This window comes from Oncorhynchus mykiss, chromosome 2 (genome assembly GCF_057628025.1).
Source record: "Oncorhynchus mykiss isolate SJ-2025 chromosome 2, ASM5762802v1, whole genome shotgun sequence".
NCBI classification, from domain to species: domain Eukaryota; kingdom Metazoa; phylum Chordata; class Actinopteri; order Salmoniformes; family Salmonidae; genus Oncorhynchus; species Oncorhynchus mykiss.
In genome coordinates this window covers 76,622,022-76,649,582 of record NC_143023.1, presented here as the reverse complement: position 1 = coordinate 76,649,582, position 27,561 = coordinate 76,622,022, and the positions used below count along the sequence as shown (strand labels likewise).

The window sequence follows — 27,561 nt, the reverse complement described above, 5'->3', positions numbered from 1 at the left end:
CACACAGACAGCATTGTGAAGAAGGCGCAGCAGCGCCTCTTCAACCTCAGGAGGCTGAAGAAATTTGGCTTGTCACCAAAAGCACTCACAAACTTCTACAGATGCACAATCGAGAGCATCCTGGCGGGCTGTATCACCGCCTGGTACGACAACTGCTCCGCCCTCAACCGTAAGGCTCTCCAGAGGGTGGTGAGGTCTGCACAACGCATCACCGGGGGCAAACTACCTGCCCTCCAGGACACCTACATCACCCGATGTCACAGGAAGGCCATAAAGATCATCAAGGACATCAACCACCCGAGCCACTGCCTGTTCACCCCGCTATCATCCAGAAGGCGAGGTCAGTACAGGTGCATCAAAGCTGGGACCGAGAGACTGAAAAACAGCTTCTATCTCAAGGCCATCAGACTGTTAAACAGCCACCACTAACATTGAGTGGCTGCTGCCAACACACTGACACTGACTCAACTCCAGCCACTTTAATAATGGGAATTGATGGGAAATGATGTAAATATATCACTAGCCACTTTAAACAATGCTACCTTATATAATGTTACTTACCCTACATTATTCATCTCATATGCATACGTATATACTGTACTCTATATCATCGACTGTATCCTTATGTAATACATGTATCACTAGCCACTTTAAACTATGCCACTTTGTTTACATACTCATCTCATTTGTACATACTGTACTCGATACCATCTACTGTATCTTGCCTATGCTGCTCTGTACCATCACTCATTCATATATCCTTATGTACATATTCTTTATCCCCTTACACTGTGTACAAGACAGTAGTTTTGGAATTGTTAGTTAGATTACTTGTTGGTTATTACTGCATTGTCGGAACTAGAAGCACAAGCATTTCGCTACACTCGCATTAACATCTGCTAACCATGTGTATGTGACAAATAAAATTTGATTTGATTTGATTTGATTTAACCAGCTCTGAAACCAGATTGCATAGCGGAGAAGGTAAGGTGGGATAGAAAGTGGCTTTAGCAGTGGATACAGAAGAGAAGGTAAAGAAGAGGGAATGAAAGGATGATTGGTCCTCTGGAAGTTTTTTTTCTTTCAATTTTTGCTCAGCTGCCTGCAGCCCTGTTCTTTAAGCTTGCAATGAGTCACTCAGCCATGGAGCAGGAGGGAAGGGCCGAGTCGGCCAGGAGAAAAGAATACAGGGCGAGTCATAGTATGGGAAAAGAGAAGAGAGTAAGGTTGAAGAGGTTGAATCAGGAGACAAAGGGAGAAAGATTAAGCAGAAGGAAGAGATGAAAGGTTTGAAGAGGAGTGAGTAGGGGGAGAGAATGATAGGATATATGAGGAGAGAGAGAAAGAGAGGAGAAGATTTCTACAGCGCATGACTATCTGGGTAGGGGCTGAGTGGATAGGGTTGGAGGAGAGGGAGACAGAAAAGTAAACAAAGTAGTGATCAGAGACCTGGAAGTGGTTAGTAGGCAAACAGCCTCTAGTAAAGATGGGGTCAAGCGTTTTTCCTGACTAGTGAGTTGGATTGGGAAAGGGTGAGAAAGGAGAGGAAAGAAATTGTTGGAAAGTAATTAATCAAAGGCAGATGTCGGGAGGGTGAAGTCGTTCAGTACTAATAGTGGTGAGCCATCGTTAGGAAATGAGCTTATCAAGGTGTCAAGCTCATTGAGGAACTATCTAAGGGCACCTGGTGGGCGATAGATGACAACAATGTTAAGTTTGAGTGGACAAGTGACAGTGACAGCATGGCAGTCAAATTAGGTGATGGACAGGTGAGTGAGGGAGAAAATAGAAATTCTCCAGTTAGGAGAAATGAGTATCCCTGTGCCACCACCGCAACGACCAGATGCTCTCGGAGTATGAGAGAAGCGCAGCTAGAGTAGCAGTGTTCTCTGGGGTGATCCATGTCTCCGTCAGGGCCAAAAGGTCAAGGGAGTGAAGGGCAGGATAGACTGAGATGAACTCTGCTTTCTTGACTGCAGATAGGCAGTTCCAAACGCTGCCAAAGACTAGGAATTCCACATATATAGTATCATCATAAACTGGGAAGTTCGACCCTGAATGCTGATTGGCTGACAGACAGGTATACCATGGGTATGACAAAATATACATTTTTACTGCTCTAATTACGTTGGTAACCAGTTTATAATAGCAATAAGGCACCTCGGGAGTTTGTGGTATATGGATTATATACCACTAAGGGATGTGCCCAGGCACTCCGCGATGCGTCGTGCGTAAGAACAGCCCTTAGCCGTGGTATATTGGCCATATACCACACCCCCTCGTGCCTTCTTGTTCAATTATACAATATGCATACAGTGCACCCACACAATGTCTCAATAAATGTTTATCTTTTTAATACCTTTAAACACCAAGTATAGCTCATTTCAAAATAGGCCATCATCACTGTCAATTAGGAATGATAATTCTTCACGTTTTACCAGTGATATGTCCAAACTGCATCTGCATGCCGATCATTTGATCTCAATCAGTTTCATAGGAATATGCATTTAAATCTTCTTCAATTACTTTTTCATAAGCAAATTAGAGCAGATGGTGTCAACAAACTATAAAGCCTTCCTGTATTTGGTTTCAATCCAAGTAAATTCTGCCTAGTAGCGCACGCTGCTGAGTTTAGCGATTCAGCTAACCATCCTAAAATGTCATAAGAAATGACTACGGTGGGTTTTTTGGTGTAACAGTATCATTATACTAAGCTATTATATTTGGTTCTGTTATGTAGAATGCAAATTAATAATTATGTGATCTTCCAAGACATTGATTCAGCTTTGATCTAATTTGACTAAAGGAGCACCGTTGTGAGAAGTGGCAGAGCAATGCACCCGCTGCACCGAACAAGCTCATTGAAGCACACTTAGCCTACTCTTTTGCCTCGCACAAAATGTGGTGATGCAGAAAAGAGACCACATGTTTTATGAAAATCTGGGAATATTTGGCCAAGGAACACTTCTGGTTGGTCTCAGGAAATTTAAAACAGGAAGGGGGGCTTTTAAAATGGGTTTGTGTAAAGTAGAAGCAAATATGGCCATGTATAGCCTCAAAAGTTTAACGAAATGACCTTTGTCAGAAACACACTTTTTAAAAAGTAGTTAAGGCTAACTGTCCTCGCTAAGTTTAGCTGGAACGTAGCCCGAAAGGATTTGAGAAATGTGATTGGCTGACGATAGGCCTATGACATTGGCCTATGACATTGGCCTAAGTCTCATCTTGCGCTGCGCAGAATATCAGATCTCAACAACAATTGGAGTGTTTAACATCACCAGTACCACATCCTTATGATATATATCTTTCATAAGCGCAACATGACTGTAAGACAGGTCGGAATGTCTGACTGAAAAATACAGCAAATCAAACTTTTGAATTTTTTATTACTTGTGTTTAAATATGATGATAAAATGCGGGCATGATTGTTTGGTTGCGGGATGCGGGACAAAGGGACAAAAAAAACTATTCAATTATATGAATTTGTGTATTGTGCGTGTAGCCTTCCAAACAAGAACATTTTAAAAAGTATACATTTATTTTTTAAATACTTGGACATTTGGAGGAAATTAGCTGCTAGGTGTTGGCAGTGAATTAGTATTGGATAAATAATGAGTAGGGGGGAGTGGTAAGAGTATAACAGCATAGTACTCACCCTGTGAGGTAGGGTTGCGTAGAGAGTCCTGCCAGCTGCCCTTCTTTGGAGAAAGACTGCTGTTGTTGTTCAGTGAGTCCTGAGAGAGAGAAAGAAGAGGAGCGAGGTCAGCATAATTTACCAAATCAGAGGAGAGCAGAATGCAAAGTTTGGTGTTAAATGTGATAAGGTTGGAGGTTAAGTGTGTGTGTGCATGTGTACCTGTGAGACAGCGGTGGTGAGGTTGAGGGTAGTGGGCCGGCTCTTCAGCGTGCCAAGGGTGGGGGAAGAAAGAGGGGAAGCGGTGGGGGAGGGAGGAGCGTCAGGATCCACCTCGTCTTCATCTTCCTCTTCCTCATCCTCCTCATCCTCGTCATCGATCATCTCAAACTCCTGGAAGTCGTCCTGGAAGGAGCAGACCGGGTGGTGCATATCGCTCTTCTCCAGAATCAGACAGTCCTGACAGAGAGATAGACAGAGAGAGAGAGAGCGAGATAATAAAAAGGGAACAAAAGCAACAACCCCAGAGTCACCTTGCAATAATTTTCAGAGAAAGGTGTGGGACAGGTAAACCCATAGCAGCCTACAAGAAGAATATAACACAACATTCTGTAATCATGCACTGCAGTATACGTATCAGCGTTCAAACACACATCAAAGCACTGCAAACAACAGTGAAGAAGTGACTCCGGGATGCTGGCCTTCTAGGCAGAGTTGCAGAGAAAAGCCATATCTCAGACTGACCAATAAAAATAAAAAATTAAGATGGGCAAAAGAACACAGACACTGGACAGAGTTATGGCTTTTTCTTTGCAACTCGTCTCTTCACTGTTGACGTTGAAACTGGTGTTTTGCAGGTACTATTTAATAACTTCTTAGGGCTAGGCCCCTTTTTTCTCAATTTCCACCTGAATGACGTGCCCAAAGTGAACTGCCTGTTGCTCAGGCCCTGAAGCCAGGATATGTATATAATTGGTACCATTGGAAAGAAAACACTGATGTTTGTAGAAATGATAAAATAATGTAGGAGAATATAACACAATAGATATGGAGATAGATTTTTTTTAAAGACCCCCCTCTTAGAAAGGCAAGTAAAAGTTCATATAGAAAATTAGCTACCTGGATACAAATCCTATGGCTCAAACAATCGCATGGCATGTTTTCACTGTAATAGCTACTGTAAATCAAACAGTGCCATTAGATTAACAAGAATTTAAGCTTTCAGCCGTTATAAGACACTTATATGTACCTAAATGTTTAATACATGTGACAGATACTGTACATTTTATCTGAGCAAGTCAATGACATAGCCTACTGTACAAGAGATACTTCACATCTTTTATGGGCGATTGCTTTTTATTAGTAGAAAATAATATGTGATCTACATTTTTATATTATTATATATATTATATTATAATATTTTAGTCATATTGATAGTGTTGTGTATTTATGATATCATGTACTCATAACAGTGAGGACATCTAAACATTGACATATGACATCATTTATCTACAGTAAAACATCACCAGATCAATCAGAAGAGGTCATGATAACCTAAATAAGTTGAACGACTTGTTAAGGGATTTTTTTTATAAAAAATGACTAATTATGTATACATTTCAATCAGGACTGACTAAACAGAATACTATTATGTTTCTGTATAGATGTATGAATTTTCTTTTAATCCTAGTACTGAATATATTGTGTGTAAGTATAATCAAGAATTAGACTGGCTAGAATGCTTATCTACACAGGAAGACCTTGGCTTGGTCATAAATTATCTAAATTGGGGAAAGAGACGATGTAGGAAGGCTTGAGAACTACACTGCCATTGTACCGGAGTGGGGGGGAGAGACGGGACAGTTCGAAACCTAATGACGTTCGAAACCTACCCATGTCAGAGACGCAAACTCGGTCTCAACCTTTAAGTCTTTACTGAAGACTCATCTCTTCAGTGGGTCATATGATTGAGTGTAGTCTGGCCCAGGAGTGGGAAGGTGAACGGAAAGGCTCTGGAGCAACGAACCGCCCTTGCTGTCTCTGCCTGGCCAGTTCCCCTCTTTCCACTGGGATTCTCTGCCTCTAACCCTATTACAGGGGCTGAGTCACTGGCTTACTGGGGCTCTCTCATACCGTCCCTGGGAGGGGTGCGTCACCTGAGTGGGTTGAGTCACTGATGTGATCATCCTGTCTGGGTTGGCGCGATCGCATCCTGTCTGGGTTGGCGCCCCCCCCTCCCCCTTTGTGTCTCAGGATGGTAAGTTGGTGGTTGAAGATATCCCTCTAGTGGTGTGGGGGCTGTGCTTTGGCAAAGTGGGTGGGGTTATATCCTTCCTGTTTGGCCCTGTCCGGGGGTGTCCTCGGATGGGGCCACAGAGTCTCCTGACCCCTCCTGTCTCAGCCTCCAGTATTTATGCTGCAGTAGTTTATGTGTCGGGGGCTAGGGTCAGTTTGTTATATCTGGAGTACTTCTCCTGTCCTATTCGGTGTCCTGTGTGAATTTAAGTGTGCTCTCTCTAATTCTCTCTTTCTCTCTTTCTTTCTCTCTCTCTCGGAGGACCTGAGCCCTAGGACCATGCCTCAGGACTACCTGACATGATGACTCCTTGCTGTCCCCAGTCCACCTGGTCGTGCTGCTGCTCCAGTTTCAACTGTTCTACCTTATTATTATTGGACCATGTTTGTCATTTATGAACATTTGAACATCTTGGCCATGTTCTGTTATAATCTCCACCCGGCACAGCCAGAAGAGGACTGGCCACCCCACATAGCCTGGTTCCTCTCTAGGTTTCTTCCTAGGTTTTGGCCCTTCTAGGGAGTTTTTCCTAGCCACCGTGCTTCTACACCTGCATTGCTTGCTGTTTGGGGTTTTAGGCTGGGTTTCTGTACAGCACTTTGAGATATCAGCTGATGTACGAAGGGCTATATAAATACATTTGATTTGATTTTGATTTGACGTCATTTTCAGTTTATAACCTGTTGTAAATTGTATCATGTTCAGTACTATCGAGAATAAACGCTAGTGCTTGATTTTGAGACTGGTCTCCGCCCATTTTTTGCAAATAAGTTTCTTACAAATCCTTAGAAATGGGCTGAGTGTATTAATTTAATTGGGTATTAAACATATAGGAATTTTATTCCTCTATCACGACTACAATCTGATCCTTGATGAAGGTGGAGAGAGTGGACAACTATAAATATGACTGTGTGTGTTTGTGTGTGTCTTTTGAGGAGTGATCCCCAGTTCTCAGGTTCCCAAGGACATCCCTCCTAGTGGGTACAGACAGAGCTGACATTCCCCCCTTCTGCTGACTGGGGAAAACCAGAGGGATATTATGAATGAGTTTTCACCTCTTTCTGTCACAAGGATAGGAGACGTCATTGCATCCAGATAAATTAAATGATTATGCAGTGTCGGTCACAAGTATTCTGCTAATGGACATGCACATATATCTGACTTTCAGCTCAGGGTTGTTTCTGATCTAAATACTAGCTATATTGCTTACTGAAAAGTTCAGTGATCCTAAATGTAACCTGGTTTGACAGGGTTGGGTTTTCTGATAGAGGGAGAGTGAGAAAGAGAGAGAGCAGCCTTCTCTAATGAACATGGCTAAAACAGAGGCTGTTAGCCATAACACAACAGCACAGCTACAGCAAGAAGCCCATCACAGCTCATATGGGCTGAGTTAAGCTTCCGTAAAAGGAACGTAATTCCATTTTGATGCGCTTTCCTCTATGAGTATTCTGACCTTGAACTTCATCATGAGAACAGCATGCTATTCACCTGGTATTTGTTCGGAGGGGAGATCTAAGAAATGAATAAGTGGCGGAAGTGTGTCCACAGATACACAGTATTCTGACCTTGTATCATTTTAAATATTAGCCACTATCGGGAGCCACCGTCAGTAATACCACATACATTTATAACTGTCACTTTAGTGTTAGTTTCTTCAATATGTAGCTTATATTTTGCATCATTCCATTTAATTCTGATTATCTTTCTTTCCTCTCAGGTCTGTGTAGTTGTTCCTGGGGGTCGGTAGCATTAGTGGAGCATATTAGGCAACGTTGTGCAGTAATATAGGACATGTAGCCTATTTGAATCATTATGGAAGTCAGACCACACATAGCAGGTTAAACCTGGAGCCTGGTGCACGGTTCACCACGACTGGACCATTGTCATACAATTCCATGATTAGTAAGGATTAGGGTATATTTATAGGATTATTGTAAACTTTTTCCCCACCTTCCAAAATTTCATGGATTGAACTTTAATATGACTTCCAGGATGAATCAAACCACTGTATTTTGTATTCATCACTATACAGTATTTCGTGTGTAAAGGCTCTCCAAACCATTTTTTTAATGACTCATACATACTTTCCTAACTCCAAAATGTGCCTAAATAACCTACAATATGAGAGTATTTTTACGTTTACCAGTTGGTGCTGAAACGGAGACGAATATGTATATAACCTCAGCAAAAAAATAAACGTCCTCTCACTGTCAACTGTGTTTATTTTCAGCAAACTTAACATGTGTAAATATTTGTATGAACATAACAAGATTCAACAACTGAGACAAACTGAACAAGTTCCACAGACATGTGACTTACAGAAATGAAATAATGGGGGGTGGGTCAAAATCGGGTCAAAATCGGTCAAAATCAAAAGTAACAGTCAGTATCTGGTGGCATTAAGTACTGCAGCGCATCTCCTCCTCATGGACTGCACCAGATTTGCCAGTTCTTGCTGTGAGATGTTACCCCACTCTCTTCAATGGGATTGAGATCCGGGCTCTTCTTGGGCCATGGCTTGGGCCAACACTGACATTCCTGTCTTGCAGGAAATCACGCACAGAACGAGAAATATGGCTGGTGGCATTGTCATGATGGAATGTCATGTCAGGATAAGCTTGCAGGAAGGGTACCACATGAGGGAGGAGGATGTCTTCCCTGTAAAGCACAGCATTGATATTGCCTGCAATGACAACAAGCTCAGTCCGATGATGCTGTGATACACCACCCCAGACCATGACGGACCCTCATCTCTAAATCGATCCCGCTCCAGAGTACCTGCCTCGGTGTAATGCTCATTCCTTCGACGATAAACACGAATCCGACCATCACCCCTGGTGAGATAAAACCATGCCTCGTCAGTGAAGAGCACTTTGTTGGCGACATTGTTGCCGGTGATGTCTGTTGAGGACCTGTGTTACAACAGGCCTGCAAGTCCTCAGTCCAGTCTCTCTCAGCCTATTGCGGACAGTCTGAGCACTGACTGCGACGACAGAGATGGCCGCCTCGCAATCCTAGGAAACTATGCAGTATTTAGTTTTTTCATGTGTTATTTCTTACATTGTTACCCCAGGAAATATTAGGTTTTATTAAATACAGTCGGGAGGAACTATTGGATATAAGAGCAACGTCAACTCACCAACATTACGACCAGGAATACAACTTTCCCGAAGCGGATCCTCTGTTTGGTCCATTACCTGGGCACATCGCGCACCGCTCCCGAGCATACTACTCGCCAATGTCCAGTCTCTTGACAACAAGGTAGATGAAATCCAAGCAAGGGTTGACTTCCAGAGAGACATCAGAGATTGTAAAGTTCTTTGTTTCATGGAAACATGGCTCACTCGGGATACGTCATCAGAGTTGGTACAGCCACCCGGCTTCTTCACGCATCACGCTGACAGAAACAAATATCTCTCTGGTAAGAAGAAGGGCGGGGGTGTATGCCTTATGATTAACGAGACGTGGTGTGATCATAACAACATACAGGAACTCAAGTCCTTCTGTTCACCTGACCTAGAATTCCTTACAATCAAATGCCGACAGCATTATCTACCAAGAGAATTCTCTTCGATCATAATCACAGTCATGTATATCCCACCCCAATCAGACACATCGACGGCCCTAAAAGAACTTCATTTGACTCTATGTAAACTGGAAACCACACAAGGCTCCCTAAATTTTATCAGCATATCGAATGCACGACCCGGGCTGGCAAAACCCTGGATTATTGTTATTCTAACTTCCGTGACGCATATAAAGCCCTCCCTCGCCCTCCTTTCGGAAAATCTGACCACGACTCCATTTTGTTGCTCGCAGCCTATAGACAGAAACTAAAACAGGAAGCACCCGTGTTCAGGTATGTTCAACGCTGGTTCGAACAATCGGATTCCACGCTTCAAGATTGCTTCAATCACGTCGACTGGGATATGTTCCGCATAGCGTCGGACAATAACATTGATGAATACGCTGATTTGGTGAGAGAGTTTATTAGCAAGTGCATCAGTGATGTTGTACCCACAGCGTCTATTGAAACATTCCCCAACCAGAAACCGTGGAATGATGGCAGCATTCGCGCAAAAACTGAAAGCGCGAACCACTGCTTTTAATCAGGGCAAGGTGACCGGAAACATGACCATGAATACAAACAGTCTAGCTATTCCCTCCATAAGGCAATCAAACAAGCTAAGTATCAGTATAGAGACAAAGTAGAGTCGCAATTTCAACGGCTCAGACACGAGAGGTATGTGGCAGGGTCTACAGTCAATCACGGACTACAAAAGGAAAACCAGCCCCGTCGCGGAACACGATGTCTTGCTCCCAGACAAATTAAACAATTTCTTTGCTCGCTTTGAGGACAACACAGTGCCACTGACACGACCCGCCACCAAAACCTGCAGACTCTCCTTCACCGCAGCCATTTAACATTTAAACGTGTTAACCCTCGCAAGGCTGCCGGCCCAGACGGCATCCCCAGCCGTGTCCTCAGAGCATGCGCAGACCAGCTGGCTGGTGTGTTTACGGACATATTCAATCAATCCTTATCCCAGTCTGCTGTTCCCACATGCTCAAGAGGGCCACCATTGTTCCTGTTCCCAAGAAAGTGAAGGTTACTGAGCTAAATGACTATCGCCCCGTAGCACTCACTTCCGTCATCATGAAGTGCTTTGAGAGACTAGTCAAGGACCATATCAACACCACCCTTCCTGACACACTAGACCCACTCCAATTTGCTTACCGCCCACCTAGATCCACAGACGACGCAATCACACTGCACACTGCCCTAACCCATGTGGACAAGAGGAATACCTATGTAAGAATGCTGTTCATTGACTACAGCTCAGCATTTAACACCATAGTACCCTCCAAACTCGTCATTACCCTGGGTCTCGACCCCGCCCTCTGCAACTGGGTCCTGGACTTCCTGACGGGCCGCCCCCAGGTGGTGAGGGTAGGTAACAACATCTCCACCCCGCTGATCCTCAACACTGGGGCCCCACAAGGGTGCGTTCTCAGCAGTCTCCTGTACTCCCTGTTCACCCATGACTGGGTGGCCATGCACGCGTCCAACTCAATCATCAAGATTGCAGACGACACTAAAATGGTAGGCTTGATTACCGACAACGACGAGACAGCCTACAGGGAGGAGGTGAGGGCCCTCAGTGTGGTGTCAGGAAAATAACCTCACACTCAATGTCAACAAAACAAAGGAGATGATCGTGGACTTCAGGAAACGGCAGAGGGAGCCGCCCCCTATCCACATCGACAGGACAGTAGTGGAGAAGGTGGAAAGGTTAAAGTTCCTCGGCGTACACATCACTGACAAACTGAAATGGTCCACCCACACAGAAAGCGTGGTGAAGAAGACGCAGAAACCTTAGGAGGCTGAAGAAATTTGGCGTGACACCAAAAACACACAATCGAGAGCATCCTGTCGGGCTGTATCACCGCCTGGTACGGCAACTGCTCCGCCCACAACCGTAAGGCTCTCCAGAGGGTAGTGAGGTCTGCACAACGCATCACCGGGGGCAAATTCCCTGCCCTCTAGGACACCTACACCACCCAATGTCACAGGAAGGCCATAAAGATCATCAAGGACAACAACCACCCGAGCCACTGTCTGTTCACCCCGTTATCATCCAGAAGGCGAGGTCAGTACAGGTGCATCAACGTGGGGACCGAGAGACTGAAAACAGCTTCTATCTCAAGGCCATCAGACTGTTAAACAGCTATCACTAACATTGAGTGGCTGCTGCCAACATACTGACTCATCTCTTGCCACTTTGATAATGAAAAATTGATGTAATAAATGTTAGGTTAGATTACTTGTTAGATATTACTGCATGGTCGGAACTAAAAGTACAAGCATTTCGCTAGACTCGCATTAACATCTGCTAACAATGTGTGTGACAAATTTGATTTGATTTGTGCGTTCCTGGTGTAACTCGGGCAGTTGTTGTTGCCATCCTGTACCTGTCCCGCAGGTGTGATGTTCGGTTGTACAGATCCTGTACAGGTGTTGTTACACGTGGTCTGCCACTGCGAGGATGATCAGCTGTCCCTTCTGTCTACCTGTAGCGCTGTCTTAGGTATCTCACAGTACAGACACTGCAATTTATTGCCCTGGCCACATCTGCAGTCCTCATGCCTCCTTGCAGCATGCCTAAGGCACATTCACGCAGATGAGCAGGAACCCTGGGCATCTTTCTTTTGGTGTTTTTTTAGAATCAGTAGAAAGGCCTCTTTAATGTCCTAAGTTTTCATAACTGTGACCTTAATTGCCTACTGCCTGTAAGCTGCTAGTGTCTTAACAACATTTCCACAGGTCCATTAATTGTTTATGGTTCATTGAACAAGCATGGGAAACAGTGTTTAAACCCTTTACAATGAAGATCTGTGGTGTTATTTGGATTTTTACAAATTATCTTTTCAAAGACAGAGTCCTGAAAAAGGGATGTTTCTTTTTTTTCAGAGTTTATTTAGATGGCTTTCATGTATCCCTATAATCTGAACGCGTGTTCTTTCTATGTATGGTAGTCTGTCGACAAAAGTATAATTAAAGGTACACCGTATTTAAATGGATGCCTTAAGATAAATGCACTGAAAACCCTATTGAAAAAAACTCCACACAAATATCTGTTGTCCAGCAAGTGGGAATTTTCAGCGGCTTAATTAAATGTGTTCAGCAGGTGCAAGGGAACCACGCCTGCAAAGCCTGCTTACGCACCTGCATAAGGTAAGTCTGAATACCAACTACTGAGAAGACCGTATCAATGGCGTACATTTTCTAAGTCAGAATCAGGCCCATAGAGCACAGCTAATAGGGAGAATACCTCTATTGAACCTCAACAGGAACAACAGCTACAATGGAATACTCTACCTAGCTCCCATTTACAGCTATAAAAATATGACTACAAATCACAATATAGAGTGTGTTGCATATGGTTACGACTGAGAGCAGTCTGCTGGCATACACCTGGCTGGCTGGTAGTGTGTTTCTCTGCTGTGTTTTTGGGAGTGTGTTCTTGTTTCAGAATAAGCCCTGGATCCACAGGCTAAGAGGAGCATGATTAGACTTCCAGACTCTCAGCTCTCATTTAGGGGAGGGCAGGCATGATTTGAAATGTTGGAGATAACTGAAGCAGCTCTCTATATTTATATTGTTGGATGGAGAAAATTGCTGTAATATTTGTTAATGTGTTAGTTTGCTTTGTGTCACATTATCGGTTCATCACATTCTACGAGTATATATCCAATAACAGGAAACCAAACTCACATATTCATATTACATCTATGTCAATTCTAAAACAGATGGATTAATAGTGATTACCTCCTGATTGATCAATATCATCTAGTCACTGGTGATTGATTAATAATCCTAATGGCTTTTCTCATCGCCCTAATTATATCTCTAACACCAGCAATGATGTCATTCCTTTTCTGTAAATTAGTGCACATAGAGGAGAGATCTACCAGAGTACAGTATCTGAGAGACAGACCCACTGACCCTATTTGTCTTCTACTGCTTTGCTATGTCATACTATGAATAATGCATATGAGCAGGGGCATTAATCACTGTTAGAGAGAGAGATGGAGAGAGAAGAAAGAACAGGCAGGGAAGAAAAGGAAAAGTACCTTCATACTTTTTGTTGTTGTGATACATCCTGAATTCTAAATTAATTAAACCATTTTTCTCACCCATCTACACACAATACCTCATAATTACAAAGTGAAAACATGTATTGAAAATGAATTACAGAAATATCTCATTTACACAAGTCAAAACTTTGTGGATGCATCTTTGGCAGCAATTACAGCTGTGAGTATTGCTGTGAGTCTTTAAGAGCTTTCCACACCTGAATTGTTCAACATTTACCCTTTATTCTTTTCAAAATTCTTCAAGCTCTGTCAAATTGGTTGTTGATCATTGTTTTACATTTTTTTTGTATTTATTTTTTTATGTACCCCGAAACATACGACATACAATATACTTGCAGTGAACCCGCTTAACAATTACACCATACTAGTCATCCAACAGACTCTCATTCAAAGCGATACACAGAAGTATCCAGGGTCAATGCCCTGCTCAAGGGAACATTGACAGATCTCCCACCAGGCCAAAAAAAAATGTGAACCCGAACGAACCCTCCAAGATCACCCCACAGTTCCCCAATAGCTGTCCTTCAACCATCCGAGACCCCTCCCACAGCTCCCCCCAAGATTTTTAAATAAAATTTAAAAAATTCCATTCCCCACCCCCAAGCACCAACAACCAAGAGAATGAACTAAAGAGAAAAAAGAACAGAAGAAAACAGCAAACAATAATGTAAAAAAAAAACTCCACTCCCACTTGTCTCCATTTCCACATTCCAACCCTCAGCTTCCCTCAGCCCTTCCCACCTATCTCTGCTGGCCACCCTCTTCTGATTTTCATGCAACATATATCTTTCAACTATGCTGTGATGTTTAACGTACAATTTCAATCTATCTAATCGAATAGAAACCACATATTGCGATGGGAGCACGTGATGCCGCAGAGCTGAGCAGACGTTGACAAACCAAGCTCTTCAAAGTTATTCTATTTTCACCTAAATAACAACGTTGAAACAATATTCTAACATCGGCTGATAAATTGTCAAGTACTTACCTTCCCAAAGAGCCATGGACCTCCGACCAAGAGGCAAGAACGTAGTTGATTCCCAAGATAACGATAACGCTACAGCTAGCAGGATTAGCATTAGCCCTCATGACTCAGACGACAGTTCCAAACTGTGGCTCTCAGCAGCCTCTTGCGAGCCTGCCGACATGCTGGCTACTCTTCTCCGGGAAATTCAGGATGGTAACAGAGGTCTTTCTATGAAAATAGATAAGAAATCGGCTGAACTCCATTCTTCCATTGACGACCTGAAATCCTCCATGAATGATCTCCTTTTGAGAACGACTGAGGCAGAGTTGCGCATTAGCACAGTTGAAGATACCATCGCTAGACATGACCAGGTCTTGATACAACTGCAAAAGGACAATGCCTACCTCAAAAACAAGGTAGATCAGATGGAGAACCAGAGTAGACATAGTAATATCCGTGTGGTGGGATTGAAAGAGGACAGCGAGGGCCGTGACCCGGTCCGTTTCTTCACTCAATGTATCCTGGAGGTCCTAGGCATAATCAACTTCACCAAGCCGCTGGAAATCGAACGCGCCCACAGAACATCAGCGCCGAAATCCCGGCCAGATGAGCCCCCACGAGCCGTCCTGATCAGGTTCCTACATTTCCAAGACAGAGAGAAGATACTGCAACTCGCAAGAGCCAAAGGGGACCTCACCATCGATGGAAAGAGGGTCAGCCTTTTCCCAGATATGAGCGCAGATCTCTCCAGACGTCGCAAGCAGTTCAGACCTACCGCCAAAGCACTGAAGGAGAAGAACATCACCGGCTACCTCATCCACCCTGCGCGGATGAAAGTTCAGTACAAAGGCCGAATCCATCTCTTCAACACACCGGGAGAAGTGCACACTTTTCTCAAAGAACTGAGCAACGTCTGAGCCAGGACAGTCTCTCTGGGGGATAAAATGCAGTTCTTTTGTATTTTCTTATCCGGACTGAACTGCTGGTATCTCCCGGTCACTATAATTGATTTGTACATTTTCAACTAATCGTATCTTTCCTGGGTGAGTTCTATTACATTTACAGGAGAGTATATTTTAGTCCATATCTACTGGGCGAAGCAATAAGTGGGCTTAGGCCCACTGCTTTCCCCCTCATTTATGTTAATCTTTCGAAAAGAGACTCAAGCAGCCCTTACCGTGAGCAGTAAATATTCAGCCATAAATATCTATTCACAACGTTTGTTTTCAACTTAGAGAGCTCGCAGGTTTTAGTTTACGCCAAGGTTTAGCTAGTAAGAGCAAGATGGAAAGCGAGCAGCAACGTCTCTCTACAAGTGTATTCATGTTTGATTGTTGGGATTTTTGTTTTAGTCTGACAATCGGGGTGGGTGGGATTTTTCTTAATTTTTTTCTTCCCTTTTTCTATGTTTATTGTTTCCTTCCTAAAGAGACACATAGGTCACTTTTGTGCTCAAACCAAAGTTGAAACATTTCCTAATTATCTGCATATGATAGTTTTCTATTCAGTTACATATTTGAAACCCAACCTATGCTTAATCCACTAAAATATGTCACATTCAACGTAAAAGGTCTTAACAGCCCGATTAAAAGGAAAAGAGTCTATACATACCTTAAGAAATTAAAGGCTGACATTGTGTTTTTACAAGAAACACATCTTACAGCCAGTGAACACAAGAAATTGAAGAGAGAATGGGTAGGACAAGTTTTTGCATCCTCTTAACTCCAAAGCAAGAGGAACTGCAATTTTGATAGGTAGACACATCCCCTTCTGCATCAACAACACCATCTCTGATCCCTCTGGCAGGTTTGTTTTGGTGCAGGGGCATATGTTTTCAGAGTCTTGGACCCTATTGAATATTTATTCTCCTAACTTCGATGACCATATGTTTATTCAGAATGTCTTCCTTCAGGTCGCTCAAGCACCACCAGGATAGCTACTGGTTGGAGGAGATTTTAATTTTTGCTTAGATACAGTTCTTGATAGGTCTTCTGATAAACCCTCACTTCTTACCAAAGCCGGCAAGCTCACCATGTCATTCATGAAAGATCTCAATTTACTAGACATCTGGAGACAGTTGCACCCACAGGATAGGGACTACTCTTTTTATTCACACCCACACAAGACACACACACGCATAGATAACTTTTTACTTTCGACACAACTGTTTGAGTGTTAGATGTCGAGTATCTCCCCAGATTGCTTAGTGACCATTCTCCTCTGGTATTATCAATCTCCTTTCCTAACAAGGTAAATGGAGCATATAGATGGAGACTAAATTCTACACTCCTAAATCAACCTGAATTTTGTGCATTCATCACAGAGCAGATCAATATTTTTACTTTGACAAACAAACCCTCTGCTCCTGACAGCTTCATTCTTTGGGACACATTGAAGGCCTATCTGAGGGGACAGATTATTTCCTATACTAAAGGGCTGAAGAGAAAACACGGTGCGGAACTGAGTGCCCTTGAATCTGAAATCTACGAGCTAGAGAAAACCTACTAAAGAGGCCCGACTAAAGATCTATACAGGCTTTTGGTAAATAAAAAACTTAAATATAATATTCTGAACACATATCAAGCTGAGAGGGCCATCACTAAATCAAAACAGCGTTATTACAAGCTTGGAGAAAAAGCTCACAAAGTATTGGCATGGCAACTGAAAGCAGAGGAAAGTAAGTGGACAATTAATGCCATCGAAACTCTTACTAATGAGATATCTTTCGACCCTACTGAAATTAATAATACTTTTAAGAAATACTATGAAGACCTCTACACTTCCCAATCAAGCGATGATCTATCAGAGATCGACTCCTTTCTCTCCTCTCTCAACCTCCCATGCCTGTCAGGGGAAGACAGCGAGCGCCTGAGTGAACACTTCTCAGTTCCTGAATTGTTGGAGGCCATTAAATCCTTACCTTCTAATAAATCTCCTGGGGAGGATGGCTTCCCTCCAGAGTTCTATAAAGAATTTAGGGAGCTGTTGGTCCCGTACCTTATGGAGGTACTTAAAAAAGCCAGAGAAGACAACTGCTTTCCAGAGTCCTTCTCTCAAGCAGTGATTACTGTAATCCACAAGAAAGGGAAAAACCCGCTAAAGTGCACTAAAGATTGTACACTGGTCACCAAGATGCTATCTAAGAGACTGGAGTCATGTCTTCCCCTGTTGGTCAACCCAGATCAGACTGGCTTCATAATTAATAGATTGTCCTCCAATAATCTCAGAAGGTTCTTTGATATAATTCACCTTGCTAACAAAAACAAAATGCCTAGTGTCGCAGTCTCCCTCGACGCTGAAAAGGCCTTTGATAGGGTTGAATGGCCATACCTCTTTCGCGTCTTGGAAAAGTTTGGTTTAGGTACCGTGTTTGTAAATTTGATAAAATCACTCTATAAATCTCCTAAAGCTAGGATTGCTACCAATGGGATTACTTCCTCCTCTTTCCCTCTTTATAGGGGGAACAGACAAGGTTGCCCAATTAGCCCCCACCTCTTTGCCCTCGCCATCTAACCGTTGGCTGAGGCTATTAGAACGTGCCCTGACATACATGGCTTTGAGGTGGGCCCCCATACCCATAAATTATCACTCTTTGCGGACGACCTTATCTTATTTCTAACAAACCCAGAACACTCCCTCTCTCACTTGCAGATCCTACTACAGTGTTATAGTTCTTTCTCTGGATATAAGGTCAATTTTGATAAAAGCGAAATCTTACCGTTGTCTGTCTTTGACCGTCATACCATCAAGCACAAGTTTCCTTTTAGATGGTCGCATATGGGCTTCACATATTTGGGCATAATGGTGGATGGTAATCTGAACAACCTCTATAACCTCAATCTGGCCAGTTTGTTGCAAAAGGTGGAGGTTGACCTTTGTAAATGGATGGACTTACCTCTCACTCTACTGGGTAGAATCAATGTAATTAAAATGAATGTCCTGCCCAGATTTCTATATCTGTTTCAATCTCTCCCTATCCCTGTTCCCGCAGCATTTTTTTCCTCTCTCGACAAGCTGACCAGACGGTTTATCTGGCACGGCAAAACCCCTAGGGTTGGCCTGGATAAACTGACCCTTGATTACAGTCAAGGGGGCTTAAACCTCCCCAATGTTAGAAGGTACTACTGGGCTACACAGTCTAGATTTCTGGCTCAGAGGTTTGACAATGGTCCCTCTCCCTCATGGTTGAACATTGAAAAGCTTGAGGTAAATTATGACACTGGGGCAGAATTGTTTTACAAATGGGACAGAAAATCTATAAAAACCATCACAGACAACCCTTTAATCATACATTCTGTCCTGGCATGGTGCAAACTGCGTGAGCTGTTCGGACGAGAGGGATTCCTTTCCCCTAAAACCCCTTTATGGAACAATAGATTGATCCCTATGTTTTTCCAGAATAGTAACTTTAGACCATGGTCTGATAAGGGGATCACTCTTCAGGAACATTGTTACGAGGAGGGAGTTCTTATGTCTTTTGATCAGCTGAAACAGAAATACCACTTGCCTAACAGGGACTTCTTTAGCTACCTACAACTACAACATTTTATTAGGGTGACTCTCAAGGGACAATGGAACCTACCTAAGATGTCAACTCTGCCACGCAGACCAACCACTGTTCAAGACCATTTCCCGTGTATATGATGCTCTTATGTCAGGACTAACACTGCCTGGGCTAGATAAACCCCGACTTAGATGGGAAAAAGATCTGGGTATTGATCTTGATGAGGATATATGGAGTGACCTATGTAGGGATGGTGTTACATCCACATTGAACTCCAGATACAGACTGATCCAGTTTAATTTAATCTAGACTGCACAAGTTCAACCCAGATATCTCCTCCCTGTGTTTTAGATGTGGCTCAGATGAAGGAACATTCCTCCATTCCACTTGGCAGTGTTCAAAACTACACAGTTTCTGGCAGGGGGTATGCAATACCATATCCTCAATTCACAGGGTTGCATTCCCTTTAGACCCGGAGGTCTGTCTACTGGGTAACATTACTAACACCAATCTTAGGCAAAGCCATACTATAAAGCTAACAGAAATATTGCTAGCGATTGCCAAGAAATCTATTGCCTTGAAATGGAAATTGGATTCCTCCCTGCCAGTTGCAATGTGGCTATTGGAAGTTAATAGTTGTATCCCTTTGGAGAAAATCACTTACTGCTTGAGGAATAAGTGAGACATTTGACAGAATTTGGCAACCTTTTATTGACTATATGGAGAATCTCCCCCCACATCTCAATGATTGAATCTATATATAATCCTCACATAATGTTTCACACGTAATGTATAATATGTAGCTTACGGCAGGTGATCCAATGTCTCGTTATTATTTTTTTCTTATTGTATGTTTGTATATATAATTATAATTATTTATTTATTTTTGTTACGCTCGTCTGTTACTGTCACTTTGTCCTATCGTTGTCTAATATCTTTTCACTTTTGTTTTGAATGTTCTTAATTGGAAAATGCAAAAATAAAATATTTAAAAAATATATATAAAATACATATTGCGAGTTGAAGATAAATCATTTTACTAAGAGTATTAGTATATTAGTAATTGACTGACCCGGTCTCTCCAGTTCTCCTAACAGTACTATTTATGTCACGAGGAATTAGTATAGGGGTTACCAAACCTAAAATTAACTTTTCATTTTTTTATGTGGTGTGGTGGTTATGGAGAATCATGGGGAAGAGGAGACCAGTGAATCGTTAGACTCGGTGGAGAGACGCCGTGTGTCGCCGTGTTGTGGGATGTACTGGATGGGGTCTTTTCAATTCAGTTAAATTGGGTATGCAGGAGGATGGAAATGTTTTAAAGAGGTATTTAAATGGTTTCCGAAGGACAGGGAAAGGAAGGGAGAGGAAACATTTTAATGGTGTAGAAAGCCCTGTATACAAAAAAAATCCTAATGAGAAATGATCACCCTCATTAGAAATTGACGGAACCGGGGGGTTTTCATTATAAAATTCACGAGAAACACCATTCTCTATCCAAATTGTACCATTACTTTAGGAGATTATTATTATTTCCAGAGGGAGTTATGAAGAGTTGTAATTCTAAGTTGATTAGTTATTCGAATTTGTTTATTTTTGATTTAACATGTTTTTGTTTAATCATGTGTGTGAAAGGGGAAAATTACCAGTTCCCTGAGGTCATGGTTTTTGGGTACTTATACAGTGGTACTGTGTTCAGGCTTCACATAGAAAGGAAAATATATGTTAATAAGGGATGACAGTTACTTCAAATGGATTGTGATATGTATATTGCTGATTTCATGTTGTGTTTTTGTTTTGATAAAAATGTCACCAGATTGGGATCCTGGAGTGGGAATTATGCGAGGGGTTAGGGTGCTAACTTCAGGATCTGCTAACTCTTCCTAGAGGTCGCCAGTAGAATAGGGGAGTATGGGCTAATATATAAAAAAGTTTAGCAGTAACATTGTTATGCTTTTTGACATTTATCTTAGAGATGGTATTAAGAAAAGGTTCATGTCTTAATTCGTCATATAGTCAATGTTTGTCTGGTTTCCTCAATCAGAAATGTAATGAACATAACCTAAAAAAAACACAGATCATAACAACAGTTATCATGGAAGGTGACGTCAGATCGTGTCTTAATGCATGGTAGGAATAATTTAAGCATAGACAGTGTGTGTAAATTTCAAAACCCTCCCTAACTGGCTGAAGAAAGAGCGACAAAGACGTGCAATGAGAGTCAGTGACTTTTACCACTCCTATCTGAGTCCTAGCCATAAACCAGGGTCGGGGTGCTGAGAGCGCGTGTGGAGTGAGAGTGGAGACAGAGAACAAGCTCAGGTGAGAGAATCGTGTATGTGGGAGAAACGGAAATATCTACTTCGATATTAAAATGGGGACATTATCAAGGGCCATGAAATGTGACAGGCAAAAGTTACAAGTGCCGTTGGGAAAATGAACTCTAAACGGTATCTGAAGAAGACACGATAGAATGATAAGTGCCGGGCGAAGTAAATGGGGGTGGTGGTATAAGCCCTGCTAACTATTTAAACTAAGAATGCATTGAGATACTGATCTTTCTTTACCAGGCCACTCATGACAGGGGGGCTGTAATGAGAAGAGTTATGACAGGCAAGAAAAGGTAAGTAAGCACTGAGGTCAGTCATTCTACATTCGGGTTGGATAATTGATAAAAATGTTTTAGTTGTGATTGGGATACAGCGAGAGAGAATTGCTGAAGCCCGATGAGGAGAGGAGGGCGCTGCTAACATTTATTTGGCCGAGAGAGTCTCCAGAAACTTATCTCTAAGTGTCAACCTGAGGGGAGGTAGTTTGTTTGGGGGAATCACTGGATGATAGCTTCGGACAACCATGAAAGTTTTTTGTTTTTTTGTCTTACCCTGTATTCCGAATTTTTATGTTGCATTGCATCAATGAGTGGTGCTAAGTTATTAAACATGTACTTTGTTTCGCTTTTCTTCTCAAGTCAATATGTTTTTAGGTTTCGTGAAACTTGAGGGTGTTAATTGTTCCAGAGGAGGGAATGATGTATATTGATTAACTGAATGGAGAATGTGTTAGTATGTTTATAACTGTAGAAAATGCATTAGGAGTATAGTGTGTTATGGGTTAAATGTAAAGATAGAGGAGTATCATTCCCAGAGACGCATATTGTTACAGGAGATAGCTCATAGAAGAGGGAGGACAGCTAACTGTACACAATATGGGGATTTAATTGAACATTACACATACCTAGATCATGGTGAGAGTAGAAGAGATAGTGGTGGCATTTCAGACACTATGGTAAACGTTCAGGACACCTGTGACTCAGTATTGTTATGTTGGATATTATTCCCAACTCATTAATTTTCCCCCAATTTCTAACAGCCGGTGAACATTTGACAGATTACATGCAGGAGGTATTTTCACGGCAGGAGTTGTAGGGACAGTAACTGAAGGAGCAGTACTAGTAGCGAAGGATCCTATATTGATAGCATGGAATTGGACTACTGCGCAAATGAGGGGTATTGTGAGACTATAGTCATGGGCCAAGTTGAAAGTAGCAATGGTTACTTTAGTAGCATTGTTGGGATATCAGTTTATGACGACTCATGTCACAAGGATTGGTAACTGGTAACTGGGGGACCGATGGGAGGACAGGGGATGCAGTTATTCAAATATCACAAATCATGTTGTCAGGAAATGACCCATGTGTTTGCAGTGTGTATATCCTCAGGTAGAAGCAGAGATATAACCAAGGGCATGGGCTGAATCCTGGAGATTGAGTGTACATCAAGAGACACCAGGCGGGGGTATTGGGACAGCGTTGTTTGGTGAGACACACTACTCCGTACAGTACCTGCAGTGGTAAAGATCGTAGTGTGTCTCCTTGGGGGGTGCATAGTTCTCAGATCGTAGTGTCTCTCCTTGGGGGGTGCATAGTTCTCAGATCGTAGTGTCTCTCCTTGGGGGGTGCATAGTTCTCAGATCGTAGTGTCTCTCAATGGAGGGGGTGCATAGTTCTCACGTGAAGTGAGGTCCAGCTGCATAATGGGTGAGTGAAGACGCCATGACAGAGGAGCGGAGAGAGAGAGACTAGATTCCACTGTAAGACATACAGATGGGTTAGGTCTGGGAGCTACTATAAACATCATAGTTGGATCACTGGTTATCTGCTTTATTGGTTAATGAAACATATGATAGAGGATAGGGGGGTAATTGTACTGTGAATAAAATGTCGAAGGCATTGATGTGAAAGCAGATACAGTGCTGAGTTACCTCAAGAGGATGTAACGTGGATTAGGGATACGCACTTGCATATCAGGTGTCATGCCTATCAGGTGAAATGGAGAAGATGGGGAACAAAGTGAAAATGACATGACTTGGGAACACCTCTCGGAACCTGGGGCCTAAAGGGGAAGACTGGGCGAAAGCATGTGGAAGCTTTTTAGGGCTTTCATTTTGTGGAACCCAGCAGGAAAGTATCACTCTCTTAGGAACCAGAAGGGGGAAGTGGAGAAACTGAAAGCTGCTCCATCTGACATATAACAAGACCACAGATTCAGCTGGAATGGCATTTTGTTACGTGATGATAGATGGGAATAATTGTGTGATCATACTACAGAGGCCATAAGTCTCTGAATTTGTAAACCTCGCGGTAACTGTTTGTTAATTGTTTGTTTAGTTGTTTGTTTGTTTAATTCATGTTTTATAATCATTTGTTAGATTGTTTTATTATCATTGTTATACATTTATTAGTAATTTCCAAGTTTATATGAATTGAACATTAGGATGCTATTGTTCAAGAGGAGGGACTGTTGGGTTCGACATTTTGAAGATTGAGATATTAAATAAATGATAGAGAAGAAGCATTGAATATTAGGAGTGAAAGAGACGACTGGGTTTTGTCAGAAGTTAATGGTTTTCTGTAGAAAGCCAGATGGCGTTGGAATGTGTTGGGAGACGGGAGGAGAGCACCATGTTGATACAGGAAAGACAGATGGGCATCTGTGGATTAGGTGAAGGAGGGGTTGAGGTCAGGAGGTGAGGTCAGAGCCCCTTAAGGGAGTAATAAGGGTTTGGTATAATAAAATAAAATAAAAATGGTATCCTGTTACCCTTTTCCTATTGAACCATAAGATGTAAGGATTGGAAAGAAGGAGGAGTGTCTTAAGTGGGTTGTACATAACTGTGACGGAGAGAAATGTTTTGCTGTCTGAATACAGCTGTGCAGAATCCTTGGAAATAATTAAACTTAGTTAAAGCTTCTCTAGTGTCCGTGAGTTATTTACTCTGAAAAATAAGAACCTAACAATCTGTATGATATTGGATGTGATTTAGTGAGATTGTGTAAGATGTCTGTATAAGACTAACACTATAATGTGTGCTGTCCAAATAAATAATAACTCTGCCAATTTGCATGGTTGAGAGTCTGTGTGTAACATGTGGTGCGTATAGCCTTAATATTCATGATGATAATTGTAATCCTTATCATATCCCCGTCATAGTTGCATCATAAATACCTTTAACATCATTGAAAAACACATCCCAGCATTTACATAGCAATTGACGTTTCACATGATCATGAAAGAGACCTTGCATTACTCTAGACGGCTTCACTACAGTACAAATGTATTCCGTACAATTTGTTATTATTCCCCAATGCCCCTATTCTGATATCTTCCCCTTGCTTGTTGCAAACATGTATAAACTTGTAGACAAATACAGAAAAAAACAGACACACAAGAAACATATTAAATTATAAAACAGTTCTCGACAATAGAGAGAGAGGGAGAGAAAAGAGAAAAGTGAGAAAGAGAGAGTGAGAGAAGAGAGCGAGATCAGGTGTGTGCATGTATAAGTCCGTATGTATAAGCGAGCATGTAATTGAGTACATGTGTGTTTATATCCACTTTATAGTGTTCAGATATTTTTACAGTTCCCATAATCTCTTTTTTTCATAACCTGAAGTCCCTGTAGAATTTAGTACAGCCATGGTGTTATGGAGCTGTCTCGGAATAACTGTCTATCGATAAAGAGTTTTTCCACAATGAGAAAGGCACGCTCACACTTCTCCCTCTGTTGCCTCTGTACAGGATACAGTCTCTTACGACGTTCGTTGATCTCCCATGGAAATTGGTAATTGAGACCGAAGTTGGTCCCTTTTAGCTCCTTTCCCCTGCTTCTGATCAGCTCCTTTTGTTCGTAGTGTTCAAATTGTGCAATGATCCTTGTTGATGATCGTTAGATAACCATTTTCAGGTCATGCCATAGATTTTCAAGTAGATTTAAGGCAAAACTGTAACTCGGCCACTCAGGAAAATTCCCTGTCTTCTTGGTAATCAAATCACGTGTAGATTTGGCCTTGTGTTTTAGGTTATTGTCCTGTTGAATGATAAATTAATCTCCCAGTGTCTGGTGGAAAGCAGATTGAACCAGGTTTTCCTCTAGGATTTTGCCTGTGCTTAGCTCCATTCGGTTACTTTTTTATCCTGAAAAACTTCCCAGTCCTTAATGATTACAAGCATACCCATAACATGGTGCAGCCACCACTATGCGTGAAAATATGGAGAGCGGTATTATGTCGTATTGGATTTGACCCAAACATGACACTTTGTTTCAGGACAAAAAGTGAATTGCTTTGCCAATTTTTCTTTGCAGCATTACTTTAGTGCCTTGTGCAAACAGGATGCATGTTTTGGAATATTTTGATTCTGTACAGGCTTCTTCTTTTCACTCTGTCAATTAGGTTAGTATTGAGGAGTAACTACAATGTTGTTGATCCATCCTCAGTTTTCTCCTACATTATCACAGCCATTAAACTCTGTAGCCGTTTAAAAGTCACCATTGGCCTCATGGTGAAATCCCTGAGCGGTTTCCTTCCTCTTAGGAAATCATCTACCCATCTACCAATAGGTGCCCTTCTTTGCAAGACATTGAGAAAACCTCCCTGGTCTTTGAATGTGTTTGAAATGCACTGCTCAACTGAGGGACCTTACAAATAATTATATGTGTGGGGTACAGAGATCAGGTAGTCATTCAAGAATCATGTTAAATACTATTATTATACACGAGTGAGTCCATGCAACTTATTATGTGACTTGTTAAGGACATTTTTAATCCTGAACTTTAGTCTTGCCATAACGATACCTTTCAGCTTTTCATTTAGTTTTAATTTGTACACATTTCTAAAAACATAATTCCACTTTGACATTATGGTGTATTGTATGTGATAAAACATCTCCATTTAAACAATTTTAAATTAAGTTTGTAACACAACAGAATTTGGAAAAAGTACTTTCAGAAGGTATTGTGTGAGACAGAGACATAAGAAACAAAGAAATAAATAAAAGAGTAGGGAGGTAAAGGGAGACACTCCTTTCATCTGATAGCTCAGTGATTCATGCCTGGGTCTGACTCAAAGGACTGGTAGTCTGCTCCCAACAGACTGACTCCCCTCCCTCTTTCTCGCGCTCTCTTGCATTCATTCATTCTGTTTTTCTCTCTACTAATTTCTCTATTCTACTCCCAAAGATTGATAGATGTCAATGTAAGGGCTAACTGGAAAATTACCCATCTGCTTCCACCTGACCAGGCGTTCACTGAGATTCATTATAAGAGGCAAACAGAGGAGGGAAAACAACGTAGACTCATGCTCATTTCTAGCTCGTCTGTAGCTTATTTCTAACTCCCAGACACAGTCAGGTCATGAGACTGTAGGGAAACATACAGAAACTGTCAGGAGAAATCAGGTATAAATCCTGTTAAGGATGATGCAGAATCTAATCCCAGTGCAGGAACATCAATCAGCGGAAATTTCAGAGCGCCACCTATAGTTTTCGATAAAACTCAAACTTTCATTAAAACACACATGCAAGGTACTGAATTAAAGCTACACTCGTTGTGAATCTAGCCACCAAGTCAGATTTGTAAAATGCTTTTCAGCGAAAGCATGAGAAGCTATTATCTGATAGCATGCACCCCCCAAAATAACAGAACGTCACCTAAACAACAGATTTTGCGGTAGCCGGCGCTACACAAAACGCAGAAATAAAATATAAAACATTCATTACCTTTGACGAGCTTCTTTGTTGGCACTCCTATATGTCCCATAAACATCACAATTGGGTCTTTTTCCCGATTAAATCCGTCAAAGTATGCCAAAATTGTCCATTTATAAAGGCCGTCTGATCCAAGGAAAATGCACCTTTACACGACGCAACGTCACTTTTTAACATTAACAAAGTTGCATATAAACTTTTACAAATCACTTCAAACTACTTTTGTAAAGCAACTTTAGGTATTAATAAACGTTAATAATCAATGAAATTGATCACGAGGCGATCTGTATTCAATAGCAGCAAGTCTTGAAATCATCGTCCATTTTTTTCACTTTCATAATTTCCTGGGTGCACCCCAAGACAGGAAGTGCCTATACGTCATCCCACCAAGGATAAAGGTGCAAAGAAATACCAGTATTGGCGACATCGTGTGGAAGCTGTAGGCGTTGTAAATGGAAC

At 41.9% G+C, this 27,561-nt stretch overlaps 1 protein-coding gene across 2 annotated transcripts in view; it reads right to left on the bottom strand.

The window, feature by feature from the left end:
- The window catches only part of mapk8ip2 (mitogen-activated protein kinase 8 interacting protein 2), a 145,028-nt gene that overhangs the window by 27,137 nt on the left and 90,330 nt on the right, over nucleotides 1-27,561 (bottom strand). For both annotated transcript variants that reach the window (XM_021572558.3, XM_090208291.1), the window contains exons 4-5: nucleotides 3,857-4,093; nucleotides 3,656-3,734 (exon numbers count right to left, since the gene is read on the bottom strand). In XM_021572558.3, the coding sequence (XP_021428233.3) occupies nucleotides 3,656-3,734; nucleotides 3,857-4,093 (316 nt within the window). The remainder of the gene's footprint in view (nucleotides 1-3,655; nucleotides 3,735-3,856; nucleotides 4,094-27,561) is intronic.